This window comes from Peromyscus californicus, unplaced genomic scaffold (genome assembly GCF_007827085.1).
Source record: "Peromyscus californicus insignis strain IS unplaced genomic scaffold, ASM782708v3 Scaffold_6__1_contigs__length_162567912, whole genome shotgun sequence".
In the NCBI taxonomy this organism is placed as follows: domain Eukaryota; kingdom Metazoa; phylum Chordata; class Mammalia; order Rodentia; family Cricetidae; genus Peromyscus; species Peromyscus californicus.
The window spans coordinates 80,399,186-80,418,613 of record NW_026294584.1 but is presented as its reverse complement, the minus strand read 5'-3'; the positions used below and the strand labels follow the sequence as shown (position 1 = coordinate 80,418,613).

At 36.9% G+C, this 19,428-nt stretch overlaps 1 protein-coding gene across 3 annotated transcripts in view; it reads right to left on the bottom strand.

Annotated features, from left to right (window-relative positions):
• The window catches only part of Grid2 (glutamate ionotropic receptor delta type subunit 2), a 1,427,031-nt gene that overhangs the window by 333,386 nt on the left and 1,074,217 nt on the right, over nt 1-19,428 (bottom strand). For all 3 annotated transcript variants that reach the window (XM_052719853.1, XM_052719854.1, XM_052719852.1), the window contains exon 10: nt 12,910-13,107. In XM_052719853.1, coding sequence (XP_052575813.1) covers nt 12,910-13,107 — 198 coding nt within the window. The remainder of the gene's footprint in view (nt 1-12,909; nt 13,108-19,428) is intronic.

The window sequence follows — 19,428 nt, the reverse complement described above, 5'->3', positions numbered from 1 at the left end:
AAGCATATAGTCAAAACCAGAGTCTTGTCTTTGTAAAGATGGCTGAGTTTCAAGCATCCACTGTTTTTATTCTTCATCTTTCAGTATGTAGAAGGATAGCACATAAATATTCAAAAGGTATTTGTTGATTATGAAGGTGCTCTGATTAATTTAATCATTTTCTCCTTGAAGCATTTTTAGAATATTTCATTTTTCACATGCTTATTATGATCAATAGATATTTGGTAATGTGTAGCATACCTACATATCTAACTATCAATATTTTCATTATTTCAATACATGTTTTGTCTCTAACACCATCATAGTAACAAGAATATTAGTACTAGTTGGTTTTTGGTGTTCTTCATCTACCTGAAGCGTTCTCTCTCAAGCATATGGCTTCCAGGCTTCTAGCTCCCTTCAGCAAGCTTCATGCCTGCTCTAACATACTATGTTATTTAAAGTTCTAGGAAGAGTTTGATTTTTCACTAGTTAATATCAGTTTTTCTCCTCCAGCCTAAATTCACATACTGAAAAATACATGTTTCCAGTTTTTAAATGTGTTTTCACTTGGTTAATCCCTCCACTGACATCATGTCCTCCATTTCTGTCTCTCACTACTTCCCATAGGATGCTTATCTCATAATATCTGCTTTATCTTCTCAATGATAAAAATAACTTTTAGAGACATGCACTATATTTCTATAATCATATGTTTCACACTATTGCCCACAGTATATTTCTCAAGAAAAGCTTGTCAACTTCTTACTTCTCGCAGTCTGGTAGAAATTAGTATTTTGATAAAAACCTCAAATTTGATAAAAATTTGACAGGAAGGGAATAAAGCCTTAGAAAGAATCACAAGGCCTCATGATTTTTCTATAGGAGAATGTCAGCTCCTTGACTTTAGTATATTGATATTTAATATATTCAGCTCACCTATCTGGGACTCATCTCAACATATGTGAGCCATCCCACAACTCAGCACTCAAGGGCAAATTTGAAATTCTGAGAAGGCAAATTGCCTGCCTGAGGGGAGAGGTGAACAAGGGATTGGGGTGGCCATGCTACAGTGCTCCATAAAGCTCATCATATTTATTGCTCTGTAGCTTCTATGTTATCTCTTTAGAGTAATTACTTCCCTAATATTTATTCATTTCTCTATTCTTTGCTATTTGCGTTCATTTGAATTATTACCATTATTTTTCTTAACTTGATTTGTCTGTGAGGAAAACTCAGACTGAGAAAATAGGAAACATTTATAGACACCAAGGGTATGAATACATAAATAGGTGAGCATATAAGACATTAGAGGCAGTACAAAAATTCAAATTGATTCAATTTATCATAAAGTTAGAGGGAGAGTATGAAATAATAGTTTAAACAAATCCACTTGATTGTTCTGTTTAAAATAGTCACTGATGGAAAAGGCTTGTCAGGGTTAACAAGCTATGGAAGTTATTCTTAAAAACAAAGTAATGACGAATTGTGGACAGTGGTAGAGTATGGACAAGTGATTGTATTTATGGTCCCCTCTAGTTTTGCAGCCAAATGCTGATCATTGATGCATCATGTGTGAGGTATGGCAGTAAGGAGGGAATCTAAAGAAGTCGGGAGTTTTGGATTAAGCAACTTGAAGACTGAATTTGTCATATACTGTAATACCGTAATAGGGAAGTATGGAGGCAGACCAAGTTAGAGGGAAAACCTGGATATCCAACTTAGAAGATGTAGTGTTTGAGGTTCCCATTAGATGCATCACAGAAAAGGTTGGGGGAGTACTAGGAGATACAAATCCATAGTTCAAGTGATGGGTTTGAGTGAAGAAACATATTTGCAAGTGGTTTGCTTATGAATGATAATGGAATCCACTTGAACAGTTGATTTTTTGAGGAATGCTGGATTCTCCCCCTCCTCCCTTTCTCTCCCCATTTCCTACCTGACTACATGATTCTTGGAGAAGAGGAGCACTATCTTGCATCTTAAACATTCCTCAGAGTTCCAGTAACAACTTTGGCCTCAATAAATGCATACTAAATGGCAAGTAAGAAGAATATTCTACATCGTTTACATACTGTCATATTTCAGGCTTTATCCTATAGCATCACAAGCAACTTAAAAATAACAGCACTTCTTCAATGTTCAAGAGACACTGCTGTAACTTCAAGAAAGAGATAATCAGAAATCACTTTTTCATTGTGTAGATACTTTCTGTTTTCTGATGGGTCATCTCAAAGCTACTTGCAGACAGAGTGTGCACAAGTTATTTCTGCCTGAAATGTTTGAACTGCATACCTGCATTTCAATAAAATTCAAACCAATGGCAAGGAATGAGATTGAGTGTATTTTTGCTTTAATTACAGTGAAAACGTCAAAAACTCTAGAATTTTCTTTTTGTCCTATATATTTAGGATTCTGTACAGAGGAAGGGGATGTAATTCCTCATAAGGGAGAAAGAATGAGCTCCCAGAGACTGTCTGTAAGAAGCCAGTGATTTGGACCTTTCCTCAGTGATCACTCAACACATCCAGTAATGTGGAAAATGTCTGAGCAATCCACTCAAATGACCTCACTGTACATAAGGAGCCTCTGCAGTCAGTGTAGGTCACTGCCTATCTTGACACAGTTCAGGCTTGGTCATTTTGTACTTGTATTTAATCAGGGAAATAAACTTAAAGCCTACCATTATGGAATTATCATTTTTGTTGTTGTTGTTTTTCTGTTTCTCTGTGTAACAGTTCTGGCTGTCCTGAAACTAGTTCTGTAGACCAGGCTGCCCTCCAACTCACAGAGATCCACCTGCCTCTGCCTCCTGAGTGCTGGGATTAAAGGCACACATCACCACTGCCTAACTGAATTTTCAAATTTTAATAAACCTCAAAATCCATGAGACTCACAACCACAGATGTCTGAAGTGCCATGATGGAAGGGTAGAGTCAATATCAACAGTCATTTAAGAAATGGCTCTATGTCCAAACATCCATTCTGAAAATTAGCATGCAAAACCTAGCAAAGTTTCCTGAGAAGGAGTCTGTACACGGACTGCTGTAAGGTGAGGGAATATTTCAAAGTGTCCATGTGGGTGTTTATATTTCTCTTCATTCTCAAGACACAGAGAAAAAAGGTATAAAACCTCTATTACACCAATGGCGTTTCCAAGCAGCAATACACTGTGCCACCTTCCACAGGAGGCGAAGTTCTACATGTATGTAATTTCCAGCGTCACTTCAGCTGTGATTTCATAGAACTTACATCCTAAAGAAAAATGCCCAAGCAATCTAAACATGGAACCTTACAATGTACCCAGAATCACAGAAGATTTCATGGTTGGAATGTCTTTTAAAATTTATGTTGAATAATGCCGCTCACATGTGCCTTCTTTTATGTGCTTGAAGTCATCTTAGTCATTCAATTTTGCTGGATCCCTGGCCTGAGATAGATGAAAGCTGAGGTAATAGATGGCATTTCAATAGAAAACAGCAGATGTCAGGATTTATACATCCCCAGTTATAGGGTTTTCTCATCTGAGCTCTGGTCTATAGATCACCTTGCTCTGACTGATGCAGTGCTCTGCTAATTTATAACCTTTAGCCTACCAAATCTTTTTAATTCCACACATATTGACCCAAAGTTTTGCTTCTCCTTGCCTGTAAGCCATCTTTAAAATCAGAGCCGTTCCTAGACAGCATCATTCCCTCTGGCAAATATCCAGTTTGTGATGTTTAGCTTCAAGTCTTATTATCACCACTTACCTATGCTTGCCATCTCTTACATCACGTGCTTAATGATTCAAGTCCTTTTTCTGATTGAATTGCTCCTTGATGTTTGTAATGTGTGCCAATTAAATATCACCTGCAAATTCAGAAAATTGCTCCTACAACAATCCACTAGAGAATTTGCATCTATATAATTTATCCTTTTAGAGATCTTGCCTCATCCTTTGTGTTCATTAGTGTTAAAACCTCCTCATCAACAACAAATATTTGGAGACATGTTTAGTCTTCTCCTTCTGCACACAGGGTACATGATCTGCTATGACTATGCTTCAGCTCTATAGGCATCCAGTGGACAAATGTTAATCATTTAATATTCAGATTTGCAGAACCTCTTACCACATGCATCTTTTGAAATCCTTTCAGGTCTACATCTAGTACACTCTTGGAAACTCAGCCCATTAATATGTGTTTAATCTAACTTAAAAATTAATGACTGAACTGGTCATCTCCTGTGACTAGGTAAGACTTCCTGTGGAGGGACTGGGACATAACATTTGACCTACAGTCTGTCCAGCTTATGGGATAAGGGTGACACAGAAATTGTGGGAATGGTGAACCAATGGGACCAGCCTTAGACCCATGCCACAAGAGTGAGTCCACTCCTGCCACTGCTTAGAGCACCAGGTCCCCAAGGCTGGATGGCCCATGAATCTAGGATAGAACCAATCATCACTAGAGGGAAAAATGTCAATGTAATGATGCCTAACAATATTCTGCTGTACTAGTATATTGGTGCCTCACCCAATAGTCATCAAAGAGGCTTCATTCAACTGAAGGAAACAGGTGTAGACCCACAGCCAAGCATTAGGTGGAGCTTGGGGAATCCTGTGGAGGAGGGAGAGGAAGGGCTTTTGGAGTCAGGTGTTTCAAGGACATCTCAAGTAATCTCACAGAATCAACTAACCTAGGGTCATAGGGGCCCATAGAGACTGAACCAACAACCAGAGAGCCTGCATGGGACTGACCTAGGCCCTCCGCGTATGTGACAGTTGTGTAGCATGGTTTTCTTGTGGGACTCTAACAATGGGAGCAGGGACTGTCTCCGACTCCTTTACTGGCTTTTGGGAGCCTTTCCTCTTACTGGGTTGCCTTGCCCAGCCTTACTACAAGGCAGGGTTCTTAGTCTTACTGTAACTTGATATGTCATGTTTTGTTGATATCTATGGGAGGCCTGTTTTTTTTATGAATAGAAATGGGGGAGGAGTGGATTGGGGTAGAGAGGTGGAGGGGAGGTGGGAGGGAGGGACTGAGACTGGGAGATGAAGGGGACAGGAAACTGTGGTTGGGATGTAAAAGAAAGAATGAATGAATAAAAAAGAAAGAATTAACATCTTAGTCACTGTTTGATTTAAGGTATCTATATGGAATTTTCTTTTAAAATATCTTGTTCCTATTTCTCTTTTGTAAAACACTTTGTTTGCAAAACTACATCACACTTCAGAAGGTTCATCAGCATCCATTGCTGGGCAGTCATGTGCAAGAGAGGAAAATGGGGACAGATTCTGATTTGTTGACTGACAACGATTTGGTGGATACAGACATTTTCAAGGATGCTGTGGAGTCGGGAAAAGACATGGAAGCATGTAGAGATGTGTGTGCTTGCCTTCCACAAAGAAACCTCTGGCCTCTTTCCAGCTACTAATTCTTTCTAAAACCCAGGAATTCTGGGCATTCTGCCACCACAAATTGGACTTCTTAGGAAACTGTGATGAGGAAGGGGGTTGTTCGTTGTGCCTCCCTACAGATCAGGGTGACTATGAGGCTTTTAACCCTTGTCTATGCCAAGAGCTATTACAGCCCCTCTTCCTGTGTAGATGAGGGGGAGAGGGACAGATCAGCACACTGCTGTTCTCTGGCTGTCCCTCATGGGCAAATTTCTTTTTCCTCTACTCTTTATCTTACCCGGTAGCAAATGCAATGCCACCTTGATCTGATGGAATAACTTGGGGGCTTAAATAACAACTCAGTGCATGATCTCCCTTTAATCCAACTCTTCTAATTGTGTTTTCATATGCTCCTTTTAGTTTCAGACATTACCTGCTTGTGTAATGTCTAGATGTCCATCAATAACCCACTCCTAGACAGTTCTGCTGGGGTGCTCATCATTTATAAGAGAGTCAGTGTCCACAGCCTGTCTTTTGGCTATGCTTTCCCAGTGTGTTTTTATTCTAAGCCATTGTTCTGCTGTTATGCTGTCTTTGGTACACCTCCTCTACTTCTGAGCATGTTTCATTCCCTTTATCTCCTTTGAGTTTTCAAGTCCTAATATCTTAGTAATTATCTTAGTATATTAACTAATTTCCATCAAATTAGTCTTTCTGTTAATTTGTTGCAGTCCTTTTATTATAGACATCTTTATATATATATATATATATATATATATATATATATATATATATATATATATATATATATATATATATATGTCTTATTCTTCATCCCAGTACCTTCCCAGGCCTATCTATGCTATCTTTTTGAATTCTGAATTAAATCACACTTTCTTTTATGTAAAAGCCTTTTGTAATTTTACCAGCTAAATAATAAAGTCAGAATTTTCGAACATGGCAAATCCATTTTTATAACTAGCACTGTTATTGCCTTTTACACTCCTATTCATCTTGAAGGCCCAGCTCAAATGTTCCCTTTCCATGAAATCTTTCCTCTTGCCAGGCAGGAGCTGCTCCCTGGCCTATGTGTTGCCATGGCACCCTATGCCATTTGTCACACTGTGTTTTGTTGTTTATTTATACTTTTTCTTTATTTAGTCTATGGAATATTTAAAATTAAGAATAATATCTGACATCTATTTCTATTATGGTAATCACCTTGCCCAGAATATAACATGCATTCAGAAATGTGTGCAAATGAATGGGTAAATATAGGGCATTCTGATGTACTTGGCATAGAAAGTGAACATAGTCTCAGCCTTCTGCCTTCCACAAGAAAGACTATGGAAATAAGATCTCTATATCTTTATCTCCATCTAAATATACATCTGTATATATGCACACACATATATATTTATATCTCATAAACCAGAATTTTCTTTCCTTTCTAAAAAGTCAAGTGCTTGTACCTATTTTACATTTTATCACACTTTACATAGTTATCATTCAGCTTCAGCTTTCCTGAGCTGCCCTTAGTTCTCTTCCCAAATTATCAACCCCAGTGAAAATCACATTTTGTCTTCTACAGTTGTCCACACTCCAGCCACAGACTCTGTCTTGTGATATAACTAGACCACATCTCTTCAATGATCCTTTGAAACTCTATAGATACATACATACACATATATATTTAAATTTTTTTATTATCATTTTATCTTATACAAAAGGGTATTTTGCCGGCATGTATGTCTGTTTATCATATACATGCTTGATGACCCATGAGGCAAGAGGAGAGTGTTAGATCCCCCCAGGACTGGAGTTACAGATGATAGAGATCCTTCATATGTGTACTGGAAATCAAATCCAGGTCCTCTAGAAAAGCCACCTCTCTAGACCCCACCTAAATGTATTTATATCACTACACAAATTCGGACCCCCTTCCTTCAATTAACTGGTGGGAAGGTTAAGTTAGCACTTGGATTCTGGAACCAGACTTACTGGATTCAAAACATGGACTTCCAATGTGGTTACGTGGCCACTTAAAACTTCTTTACTTTATTTTACTACCTGCAGCACTGAGGTAGCAATTATTCCTTCAGTTGTGAGTACTAAGTGCTAATAAATACAAAGTGCAGAGGATCGTGTTAGGAAGAGTCAGTTCTATACACATGCCAGTAATTACCATGTAGTCACGGCTACCTTGTAGTTTTGAATTTTGATGTATGCTAATTGCCAGAATTGTCACATATGTGAACTGAACTTGTCTTTAAGTTAATTGATGTTTTATATAATGATATGTACAACAGAAAGCTAACTCTAACTAAAGATTTAATATGAGTGACACCTTATCTTTAGAAAAGCACTAAGCAATGGTATCCCATCTGCCTGCTGTGCTGGTGCATTATTAAATGCCCTACTCCATTGTAATAGATTTCCTTTTGGGTAAATTGTGTCCATCATTTTTTTTTCCTTTGGAAAATGTATGTTTATTCTGTTAGTTTTCCTCTGCTGCGGTCTTAGAACTTCATTACAGAGCTTATAAACTCTTCATACATCTCTAAAGCACTGACACTGACAGTTCTTCGTCCCAGACTCCTCAACATTTTGCAGTCTAATTTTCGTAACTTAATTAATATGCTCATTTTAACTTTTAATTTACTGCTGGTTTCTTTGCGTATGTGTAACTATTGATCGTTTCTTTGTAATTTCAATAATTATTCTTGCACATAAAAGGGGACAGTATTTACTTTGCTTCTTAATCATTCTCCCTTCTTCCAGCTGGGCAATCTCTTCTTTGGGCAGCACTGCATTTGCTTACTCCACATGTTCAGCCCTCCCTCCTTTCGTGGTGGGTACAGGCAGGCTGTAGTTGTTTGATACCGCGAATACTGCCTCCTCTTGGACACAACAGTTCATGCCCAGAACCAGCTGTGTACTCAGGCTGAGGTTCTGAATCAGAACTATTGGCAGAAAAGAGCTAATGTTTATACTGGGACAGATGAGAGGCTGAAACCTAAGCCTGGAGCTTCTGACAGTCGCCTTGCTTCCAAGAAAGGAGAGACGGCTTGAGAACTGGGACCACACCAAGAACACAGAGCTGCAAGAGAGGAAGCAACTCCAGGACTTGATGAATTGTGCCTGGATCTTGTTCCTGGCAGCTTAGCGTTGCGAGCCATTCAATTATCTTTTCACTTCAATTGGATTGTCATTTGCAACCAAAGACACCTAATTAATTTAACTTAGAAAATACAGAAAGGTTATATTTGAGATGAGAATGCCTTTTCAAGCGGTGGGAAGGAGCAAAGATGTGGAGAAAATTGAAGAGAGAAGAGAAATGGGGCAAAGAAAGGCAAAGGGGCAATTTAAATTCCATCTATATGCTGATGAGACTCAAATGTGTGTCCATTCCAGATCCCTTGTCTGAACTCCAGACTCTTACATCAAATTACTTATTTCACTTTCTGTTTGGATGGCTCCAAGGAGGCCTATCCACAGCTCTAGAGTCAAACACTGGCTCAGACCCTAGACCTTCCTCTTATTAGCTGTTTGACTTTGACCAAGCTTCTTAAACTCTCTCTCTCATTGCCTTGTTCATTTTTATCCATATCATACCAAGAGTGGCTGCTTCTATTTTATGGAATAATTAAGGGGATTTCAGGAACCAACACCTATAAAATTTTGACAGATACTGGTCTTCTATTATTCATCTCTAAAATGTTAGCCTTTACTCAATGTTCAATATTCTCGTCTTAGTATTTTTGGGTTCCCCTATCATAGTCAGCATTATTCCTCTCAAGTCAATTTAAAGGAGGTGGGAGTGACTGAACAGAACATGCTAAATGCCTCGGATAGCAGGAGAAAGGGGCAAAAACATTCAGTCTTGCTGTGAAGATGGGCATTTTTCAGACATAAAGTCAATCTTATTAGGCTATGGGTAGTTGGTAGAAAAAAAAATCACTAAGGCATAATCAGGATATTGTTCTCATCTAATGCTGTATGAAGAAATCACTTAACTGGTGCCCATTTCTTAAATACTGAGACTTAACAATACCCCAATACATAAGAAATCTCAAATTTATCTCTTAACTTAATACTGGATAGTATGATGATCAGGGAGATAACTTTAAAATGCTTTTTATGGCTGTTTTTAAAAAAGCAGGAAAACAGAAAGGGTGAAGAGAGAATTATAACATAGAAGTTGCTCTTTGAATATAGTGACCATGAAAGGTTTCTGTGGACAACCTTTAAGCAGAATCTGAAAACAAATAAGGTAAACGTATGATTATCTTCAAACAGAGCATTCTGTGAGGACAGATGGATGTATGAGTAGGTTCTATTAAAGTGAGAAGATTAAAGACCATAGCCTGGAGCATGGTGAATAAGAGAGGCAGAAGAGGTCATAAGGCAAGTTGTTCGGGCAAATTATTCAGAGAAATGTCAAGATTATTTTCCCAAAGGTAGGTGAAACACCATGCTATGTCTTTCACCAGAGAGGTGACTATGTCATTCAGACTACTGTAATTGATATTTTTCTCTGCAATATTCATAATGGCTATGATATAAAACCAGATTAGATGTTCATCCATAGATGAAAGGATAAAGAAAATGAGGTATATATGCACAATGGAATTTTACTTAGCCATGAAGAAGAATGAAATAATGGCATGATGGAGAAATAATGGCACTTGGAAGAAAATGGATGGAACTGGAGATCTTTATATCAAGGAAAATAAATCAAGTTCAGAAAGTAAATTTTTCTCATATCCAGAGATTGATTTAGATTTATGCCAGTAAGTTGGCTCAGTGCATAAAGGCATTTGCTACCGAGTTTGACAACCTGAGTTCAATCTCCAGGACCCATGCATCATAAGGAATAAATTGAGCTTCAAAAGTTAGTTGTCCTTTGACCTCTTTACATGTGCTGTGGCACATATGCACTACCTCCCCTCCTCTCTCTTACACATACACAAATAAATAAATAAGTGTAACAAAGAATTTAGATTTGCATACATATATGGAGACACATAGGATTCGAAATAGAAGAGAAATTGTGAGGGGAGAGACTGAGATCTAAAGGAAAGGTGGGGAAAATGGAGAAAGTAAAGAAGAGAAAGAAAGACAACTATTTCAGACTTTTTCCTGTAAGTAGAATCTAGATTTGGTTTTACAAACACACACACAAACACACACACACACACACACACACATCCCAAGAAAGCAGAAATAGACTATTTGGGGGGAAGAAAGAGAAGCAGTGAGATTATGTGTGTATGTATGTTTAGAGAGCGGTGCACGGCTGCGCCTCAAAGATGGCGCCGACGTCCGGCTTCCGCCTTCCCGATGGCAGGTGTTTTCTGAGATAAACAACTCCTTATTTGGCTTGGGCGTGGAATCTGGCTTGCTTGCATATGTCTGACCCTATCGGCATTGTCCACGTGGCACTACGGGGTTGGTTGCCCAGTGGCTATAAAGGGCGTGGGCTGGCTTTCCCAGGAGTCAGAAGATGGCTCTCCCCGGGGTCAGAAGATTGTTCAAGGTTCCTGAATAAACTGCTTGGAGAAGAGCCTGGTGTTGCGTCTTCCTTGCTGGTCGAGGCGGACGCGACATGTATGTGTGTATATATATATATATATGCATGTATGTATGTAAATTAGGAAGCAAGTGATGAATGAGAAGAAGAAAAGTAATTGAACTTCTGTATGTGCAGCATAAATAATGGCAGCTAGAGCAAAGTACAAGTGAATCTAAGGAAGATAATGGTAGCAAAAGAAGTCTTTTTCTACTGCTGTGGTTGGATAGATAAGATGAAAAGCTTTGCCTTTGATCTTCCATCCCCCGATCTGACCTATTAGCAAACTCTGTCAATCAACTTGCAAAATGTATGTTGAATTTATTATAGTTTTAAGCACAGCACCTGGGGAAGGTTTTATTAATCTATCAGCATTGGCTAATGAGACCAACTTTACTTTCCTTCCTTCGCATTTCTGGATTGATTGTTCTAGTTAATCTTCACAGTGACTGTTTTCCAAATAAGTGTACATTGTGATTTAGAGAGGCCTAAAGATTCTCATAATCTAAAATGGTAATAAGTTCATCACTGGTAACCGTAGGTATTACCTATTTCAAATCAAAGCTGTTGGGTTGCTATTAGGATAGCAGAATAAATAAAAAGGATTTTGAGGTGGAAGAATAAGAAAAGAAGGGTTTGATACTTTTCTGAGTATCTTAGTATTTTTAAGACATGATGAGCTTTAATATCTGAATCCATCCCAGATGAACAATGGACCTCTCTTTAAGATTTGAAAAGCATGGAATAACACAGCTCCATCCTCAGCACCAATGACCTCCCAATTCCCTTGATAACTAGTTCACTCTTTCACTATTCCCCAGGACTAATTTTATTTATTTATTTTGAGATAGAATCTCACTTGTAGCTTTATATGATCTAGAACAGGCTGGCCTTTAACTCACAGAGATCTTCCTTCCTTTGCCTCCTGAGTTCTGGAATTAAAGGTGTGTCCCACCTCAGCCTCCTCCAGACTCTAATGTAACAATTGTCCCATCATTGTCAGGCCACTGCACGACTTACTTTTGTGAAGAAATTTGAAGCACTGTGATCTTCAACCTCTCAACTTCTTACCTGTGTATTTCAGCCACATATTGATCATAACATTTCAGTATGAAAGCAACAGCTTTCCCTCACCAAAACCATTTCTCAAACTTTTTTCTAATGACTCTGGGACATTTATCACACATTCACTTCTTTTTCTATGTTAAATTCCTATTTCTTTTTCCCTCTTGACTTATAATCATATTCAATTCTCTATATATCTAAAAGTAAACAGAATTGGCAAAAGCAGTTATCCTTGTATTCCCTTTTTCTCTCTTTTCTTTTTGTGTGTCCTTGTGGGCGTGTGTGTGTGTGTGTGTGTGTGTGTGTGTGTGTGTGTGTGTGTAAAAGTTCCCTTCACATTTTCCCACAGTCTTGAGCAGTCTACCTCTCTCTCCATGCCATTTCTTGAAGAAGTAGACAGATACTGGAGGGGGAATCATCTGTTGGGAATGGGTACTGCAGCAGGTTAGGACTACTGTACACACATAGTCACTGAGGATCCACCTCAACTCACACACCATTGGGGAATGAAGTTCTAACAGAATGTTAACCACTAATGTGTCAAAGGATAGAGATTGATATAGAAGATATTGCCAGATGAGGCAAAAATATACTTATAAACTCCCCTCAAATGACTGTCTGAACCCAAGAACTAGCTATATTAGAAAATCCTAGGAAAACCAACAGAATGGACAGGAATAAGGCCAAAAGACAGAAAGAAGACTGCAGTTGTAATTTTCTGTTGTAGGATATCCTCACATTTAAACTATATTTTGCTATCCAGTTTTCTCTTCACAGTGTTGATTAAATAGCACTGGGTGAGTCTCTTGCACTATATACCACAATCAAATATTTTCCATCAAGCTTCTTCAAATGAAGACAGCTTTCATGGCTCATAGCTGAAGTTTTGGGAATGAGATAAATGAATTCTTACCTTGAAAACAAGTTCTCCTACCAATCCATTCCAAGTCCCATCTTCCTGTGGGCTTCCATATTTGTGGTCCGGTGCAACATAAATTTCATAGTTAAAACCCAGGTAGTTAGATAGGGCATCCAAAACATCAATGGAGAAGCCTTGGTATTTCTTCGGTTTTCCCAAGACATTTTCAGAGACCATTACAAAAGGCTCCTCCTACATGGAAGAAAAACCTTGATGTCAATCAACATTGCTCCCTAAAAACAAGAGTTCATTCTTGAAAGAGTCTAGCTGACAAGGTCTCAATATCATTTCATGCTTTGAAAAAAATTAACTCGGGAATAGGTTTCATACATCATTGATGCATCATGTTATTGAACTGTGCTTAATCACCCAGTGTCTTGTCATCTTTTATTCCACCATTGTCAGATCAAAACTGAGATGAATATAACTAAACTTTCCAAGAGTGTGATTTCTGGTTTCTTGCTGTATGGGGACAACTTAAGATTCATCAACAATGTAATTGATTTTCAAGAAGCTATGGTTTTACTGTCTCAATTAGATATTTTGTCTACCTATGTAAAAATAGATAAAAAAAAAACTGTTAGCACATGCATATCCAAAAATAGCAAATATTCAAAAGGTATATAGTTTATGTAAAATTTAGAATATCACCCACACTAGAAGTTATTTGGCAGGTAGTTTTATTACTTTGATATAAACATATTTCATTACAAAAACAGCTCTGGTACTATGACTACTATTTTTAAAAATTATCTTTTTGATGAACTAATTTAGCAAATTTTGAAAAACTGGTTTCATACCTTATATCTTTCATCTTTTTGCATGATTTTTTAAAAAGTTATTTAATTTGGTACAGTTGACATGTATCCCAGGATGATCTTGAATTTATTATCTTCCTGGTTCACCTCCAAAGTGCTGGGATTAAAGGTATGAGCCATTACTCCCAGGCTTTGAGGTGCTAGGGACTCAACCTATGGCCTTAGGCCTGCTGCAAAAGTACCCTCTCCTAAGTTTCTGCTCTTGCTGAAGCTAACACCTAGGCTGCTTTCGCTTTAGAACAAGTGCTAAGAGTGCAGTTGTTTGGAAATATGTGAGCAGATGACAGAAAATTCAATAGTTCATTACTTGATTTCCTAAACTTTTGCAGAAATAATTCAGACACATTAATATTTAATGACAAATACTTAATATTTACCATTGTTAGTGTTAGTAGTCCATGCAACACTTGGGGCAGACCAAAATCTTTCCTTGGGTGGAAATATTCAAAGATTTCTTCTTTGAATTGTGTTTCCATAGAGACACACAAATTAGCCATCTTTGATATGCACAATAAGATTTTGCTTTTGGCCTTTTTTTGTTTATAAGTGAACACCCTGTAAATTGCTGCCCCTATTTTAGGATACTCTCCATCATCAGCCTCAGTTGTTCTTCCCAAGAATTACCCCGAGAAAAATGTTTTCATTATCAGGGTCAAAAAGCTGCATTTACTGTCAGTGATGTCTTTTAAAATGTTGAAAATAATATAAGCAGCTATTGTGTACCCAGAAAATCAGCACTAACTTTGATGTTCTCGAACAACATGGACACATCAGCATTTGTGCTGGCTTTGCCAACATGGTTTCTGAGATTACCGTGTTTTTCTCCTTTAAGTTTATTTGCTTATTTATTTATTTATTTATTTATTTATTCAACAATATGTTGTCGTTTTGTCTTTTTTTTTTTTCCAGAGCTGAGGACCGAACCCAGGGCCTTGCGCTTGCTAGGCAAGCGCTCTACCACTGAGCTAAATCCCCAACCCCACAATATGTTGTCTTAGTGTCAAATCAATCAGTAAACAGACAGTAAGAGTAAACAACTGTTAAATGTACCCACTAGTTTTCATATAGTTATAACTCTCCCCAACATTTAGTGCTACTAAGAAATAGATGCAATCTGTAGCTCTCTATAATGCTCAGTGAGGCTATATGACTAATTCCAGCTAATGCACTATAAACCATGTGATATGTGCACTAGTTCTTGTTGTCTTTCTTGTAACTTTCTCGCTGAAGTGAACATAAAATGGCTGATGCCCTGGTAATGAATCCACACACCACAGAACAGACAGAGGGCTGTGTCTCTGACACGTGAGCTGTTGTACCAGACTAGGATTGTCTTTCTTGGGTTACATAATGTATTCAAAAAATATATGAATTTCAGTCCTTTTTGTTGAAATACTTTTTTTTTCCAATTATGGTAGTAGTTCATCTTAATGACTAACAATCAATTATTAGACCAATAGATAAAACCTGATAATGAATCATACTTTGTCATATTACTAACTTACTTACTCTTAACGGTATCATAGGATACATGAATGAAAAGTATTAATTTTATCTGCTAATGTTACATGTAAAATACAATTCAATCTTGATAGAAAATTTTGCATATATTTTCAAGTTCTTAAGAAAACTTCCTAGGCCTGTGAAATAGCTCGGTCGGTAATGACACTTGCCACTAAGCCTAATAACCCAAGTTCCACCTTTAGGACACACGTGGTGGAAGGAGGAGGCGACTCCCACGAGTGTTCCTCTGACTTCCTCACTAGTGTTGTGGAGTGTGCACTACCCTCCTCACCACAAAAGAAATAAATACATATAATGAAAATAAAATACAACTTCTGACCAATTGTTAAAGCTTGAACACTTTTTGTTTGGGTTTGGCACAGAACAAAAGACTAGCCAGTGACTTTATTTGGCAAATATTCTGAAGTAGCTAGTAAGGTTGTGAGAAGCAGAAACCAATATAAGAATTGTAAATAAATATCAAATTTACATATATATGTATATATACATATATATATATATATGATCAAAGTCCAATAATTAATAAGGCCTGGCATACCTATATCATGTTTAAAGTGATGCTAAAAAACTGAACTTATTTCATTTACAACTTGTTCAAGTGTAGGTTATGAACATAGAAAAATCATTCATGAAAGACAGTGCCTGACTCTCTTACCAAAACTATTTGGCCCTCAGCATTCTCTGTTTTCAGGGACAGTCTCTAGTCCACAACATAAAAACCATTTAGGTGAAGCAGTAATGTAATCACTAGAAAATGGAATAAATTTTTACATTACTGGGTTCTCAGATTGCGTGAAGTCCTACCTTGAACTTGAGTTAGAGACTTCTAGAGCTAGTACTATCTCCTACCTGTCCCCTTACCAGGTACCTGATCCACCACACAGACCTGGGTCTTTGCTGAGTCTGAACCAGCAGTCTGCATTAGAATTCCAGTAGGAACTCCCAGAGCCAGTCCACTGGCCTGCTTGCCTAACAGCCACTACCCTGCCCCTCTCCCCTGCAGGCTCCAGCCTAGTTAGAGACACGTAGAGCTAGTCCCTCACCCTTGCTTGTCCACCATCTTATCCATGTGCCAACCTGGGACCATGGGAAGCCCCATCCACAACCCCAGTGGCCCAAGGCTTGAAAAATAAGCAACATTCAGCTGATCTAAAAGCTTACAGGTTGGAATAATACCAACCAAAGACATAAACAACTACACACACACACAAAAATGTGAGAATAGATGTCCATACCAAAAAATACCACAAATGGCCTGACTACAGAAGCCTGGATCACACCACAAAACCAAAAACAACAGGAACAACAAAGACAGTGTTTCTTCCAGAAACAAGCACTGCCATGCTAGTTTTCCTGAAAAAAAAAAGTAGTTTAGCTGGTGCACAAAACACTAATTTCAAAATAGCAATTATAAATATACACAAGGAGCTCAAAAAGTATGTGAATAAATGCCTCAATGAAACAAATAAGCCACAGAGTTGAAAGAAATAATAAAAACACTTCAATATATGAAAATGGAGTTCAATAAAAAGATAGATTCTCTGAAGAAAAGCTAGACTGGAGTAAAACTGGAAATGAATGAAAACCTCAAGAATTTAAAAAAAGAAAACCAAGAGGAAAGCAATAGATTGAATTAAGTGGAAGACAGAATGTCAGGTCACAGAGACAAGGTAGAAAAAAAACAGATCAATCAATAAATGAAAATGTTAAATCGACATTGTTAGGAACAACAAATTTAAGAACAGAGCATCCAGGTACTTTGAGACTCTATAACAAAGACTAAACCTACAAATAATAGATATAGATAGAGGAGAAACCCAGATCAAAGGCACTGAAAATATTTCAAGAAACCATTGAAGAAAATTTTGTAAGTCTAAAGAAATAGATGCCCTATCAAAGTGCAAGAAGCATACTGAACTCTAAATAGACAGGACCAGAAAAGAATACCCCAGAACAAATAACAATAAAAACAATAAAAATACAGAACAAGGAACAGATATTGAAATCTGTAAAAATAAGAGGAAGACTAAATGACATACAAAGAGAAGTCCTTCAAAATAACACCTGACTTTTCAATGGAGACTTTAAAAGTCGGAAGGGCCTGGACTGACGTTTTACAAATTCTTTAAGACCACAGGTGTCAGACCATATTGCTATACCCAACAAAACTATCAATTGTTATAGGAAGAGAAAGGAAAACTTTCCATAATAAAAACAATTTTAAGGAATTTATGACACCTCAGACAGCTTGACAGAGAATACTAGGAGATATTTCAGTCTGAAAGAAGACTAAACACACCCAAAATGGCACAGGGAATAACTGACCTCAGTTAGCCAAAAGAGGTCTAAAAAAAAAAAAACACTACAATAACAAAAGAACAAGAATTAATAAGCACCATTTAATAATTACTCTCAGTATTAACGGCCTCATTTTTCCAATAAAAAGAGAATGACATATCAAATTAATTAATAAACAGAGTTCATCTTTTATGCTGCATCCAATAAACACACCTCAACTTGAAGGACAGATTTTTATCTTAGGGTAAAAGAGTAAAAAGGGGATTAGCAAAAAGAAACAAGCAGGTAGAGCTGTTATAATGTTTGAAGCATAGCCTTCAAAACTAGTCAGAAGAGGTAAGAAAAGGTGTGTCAAGCTCATTAAAGGAAAAATTCATCAAGAAGATATTACAAGTTTAAACATTTTCGCAACAAACCCATAGACAACCAATTTTATAAAAGAAATACTATTAGATACAAAGTCACAGGGAAAATGTAAAGATAAATGACATCATAAGTCAAATAGACCGAACAGATTTACAGACCATTCTACTCAAACACTAAAGAATATACTTTTTCCTCAGTAGCCTATGAAATGTTCTCCCAAATTAATCACATATTAGGATAAAACGTAAGTCTCAATAAATGTATGAAAACTGAAGTAACATCCTGCATACTATCTTACCACATAGGAATAAATCTGGATATTGTCAGGTAGCAGAAAGTCCACAAATTCATACAGACTAAACAGCAAGCTACTAAATGAAAACTGGGTCAAGAAAGAAATCAAGAAGGAAATTAAAAATTCCCCTGAAGAGGCAGAAAATAAAAACACAGCATAACAAAACCTTTGAGACAGAAAGAAGGAAGTCTGAAGAGCAAAGTTAATAGTACTAAGGGTGTACATCAAGAAATTGCAGTGATTTCATATTAATAACTTAATAATGCATCTGAAAGCTTTAAAAAGCAAGAACAAATAACACTAAGAACAGATGGGAAGAAATAATCAAAACTCACAACTGAAGTTAATGAAATCAAAATGAAAAAAATACAAAGAATTAATGAATGCAGAGTTGGTTCTTTAAAAAATTATTAAGATTAAGTAAACTTTTAACCAAATTAGCTGAAGGAAAGATGGAGATATCCAAATTAATGATATTAGAAATGAAAAGAGAAACATTACAAAGGATATCTAGGAAATTGAGAGAATCTAAAGTCTTACTTTTTAAGTCTATCTTCTACCAAACTGGAAAATCTTAAAACATAAATAAATAAATAAATCTCTAGATATATATGACCTATCAAATTTAAATGAAGATGAAGTAAATAATTTAAGTAGACTCACAGCATCTAATGAGATAGAAGCAGTAAATAAGTATCTCCCAACTAATAAAAGCCTAGGGCAAAATGGACTCAGTGCACAATTCTACTGGACTTTCAAAAAGAAGTTAACAACAATACTCCTCAAATTATTCTGTAAAAGAAAAACTGAAGGAACATTTCTAAATTATTTTTTTCTAAAATCAGTCTTCACTGATACTGAAATCAGACAAAAAAAAACTCAACAAAAATCAAATTATTAGCCAATATCCTTGATGAACATAGAAACAAACATACAAAAAAACAAAACAAAAACTACAAACACACCATCTCGATACAATATTACAAACTAAAACAAAGAATACATAGAAAGGATTATCCAATATTACTAAGAAATCCCAGAAATGGAGTTGGCTTTATCCCAGAAATGCAGGAATGGTTCAACATAAATAAATCAATAAACAGAATCTCCTACATAAATAGTCTGAAAGAAAAAAACATGAATGTCCCATTAGATGCAGAAAAAAAGCCTTTTACAAAAATCCAACAATTCTTCATGGTGAAATTCCTAGAA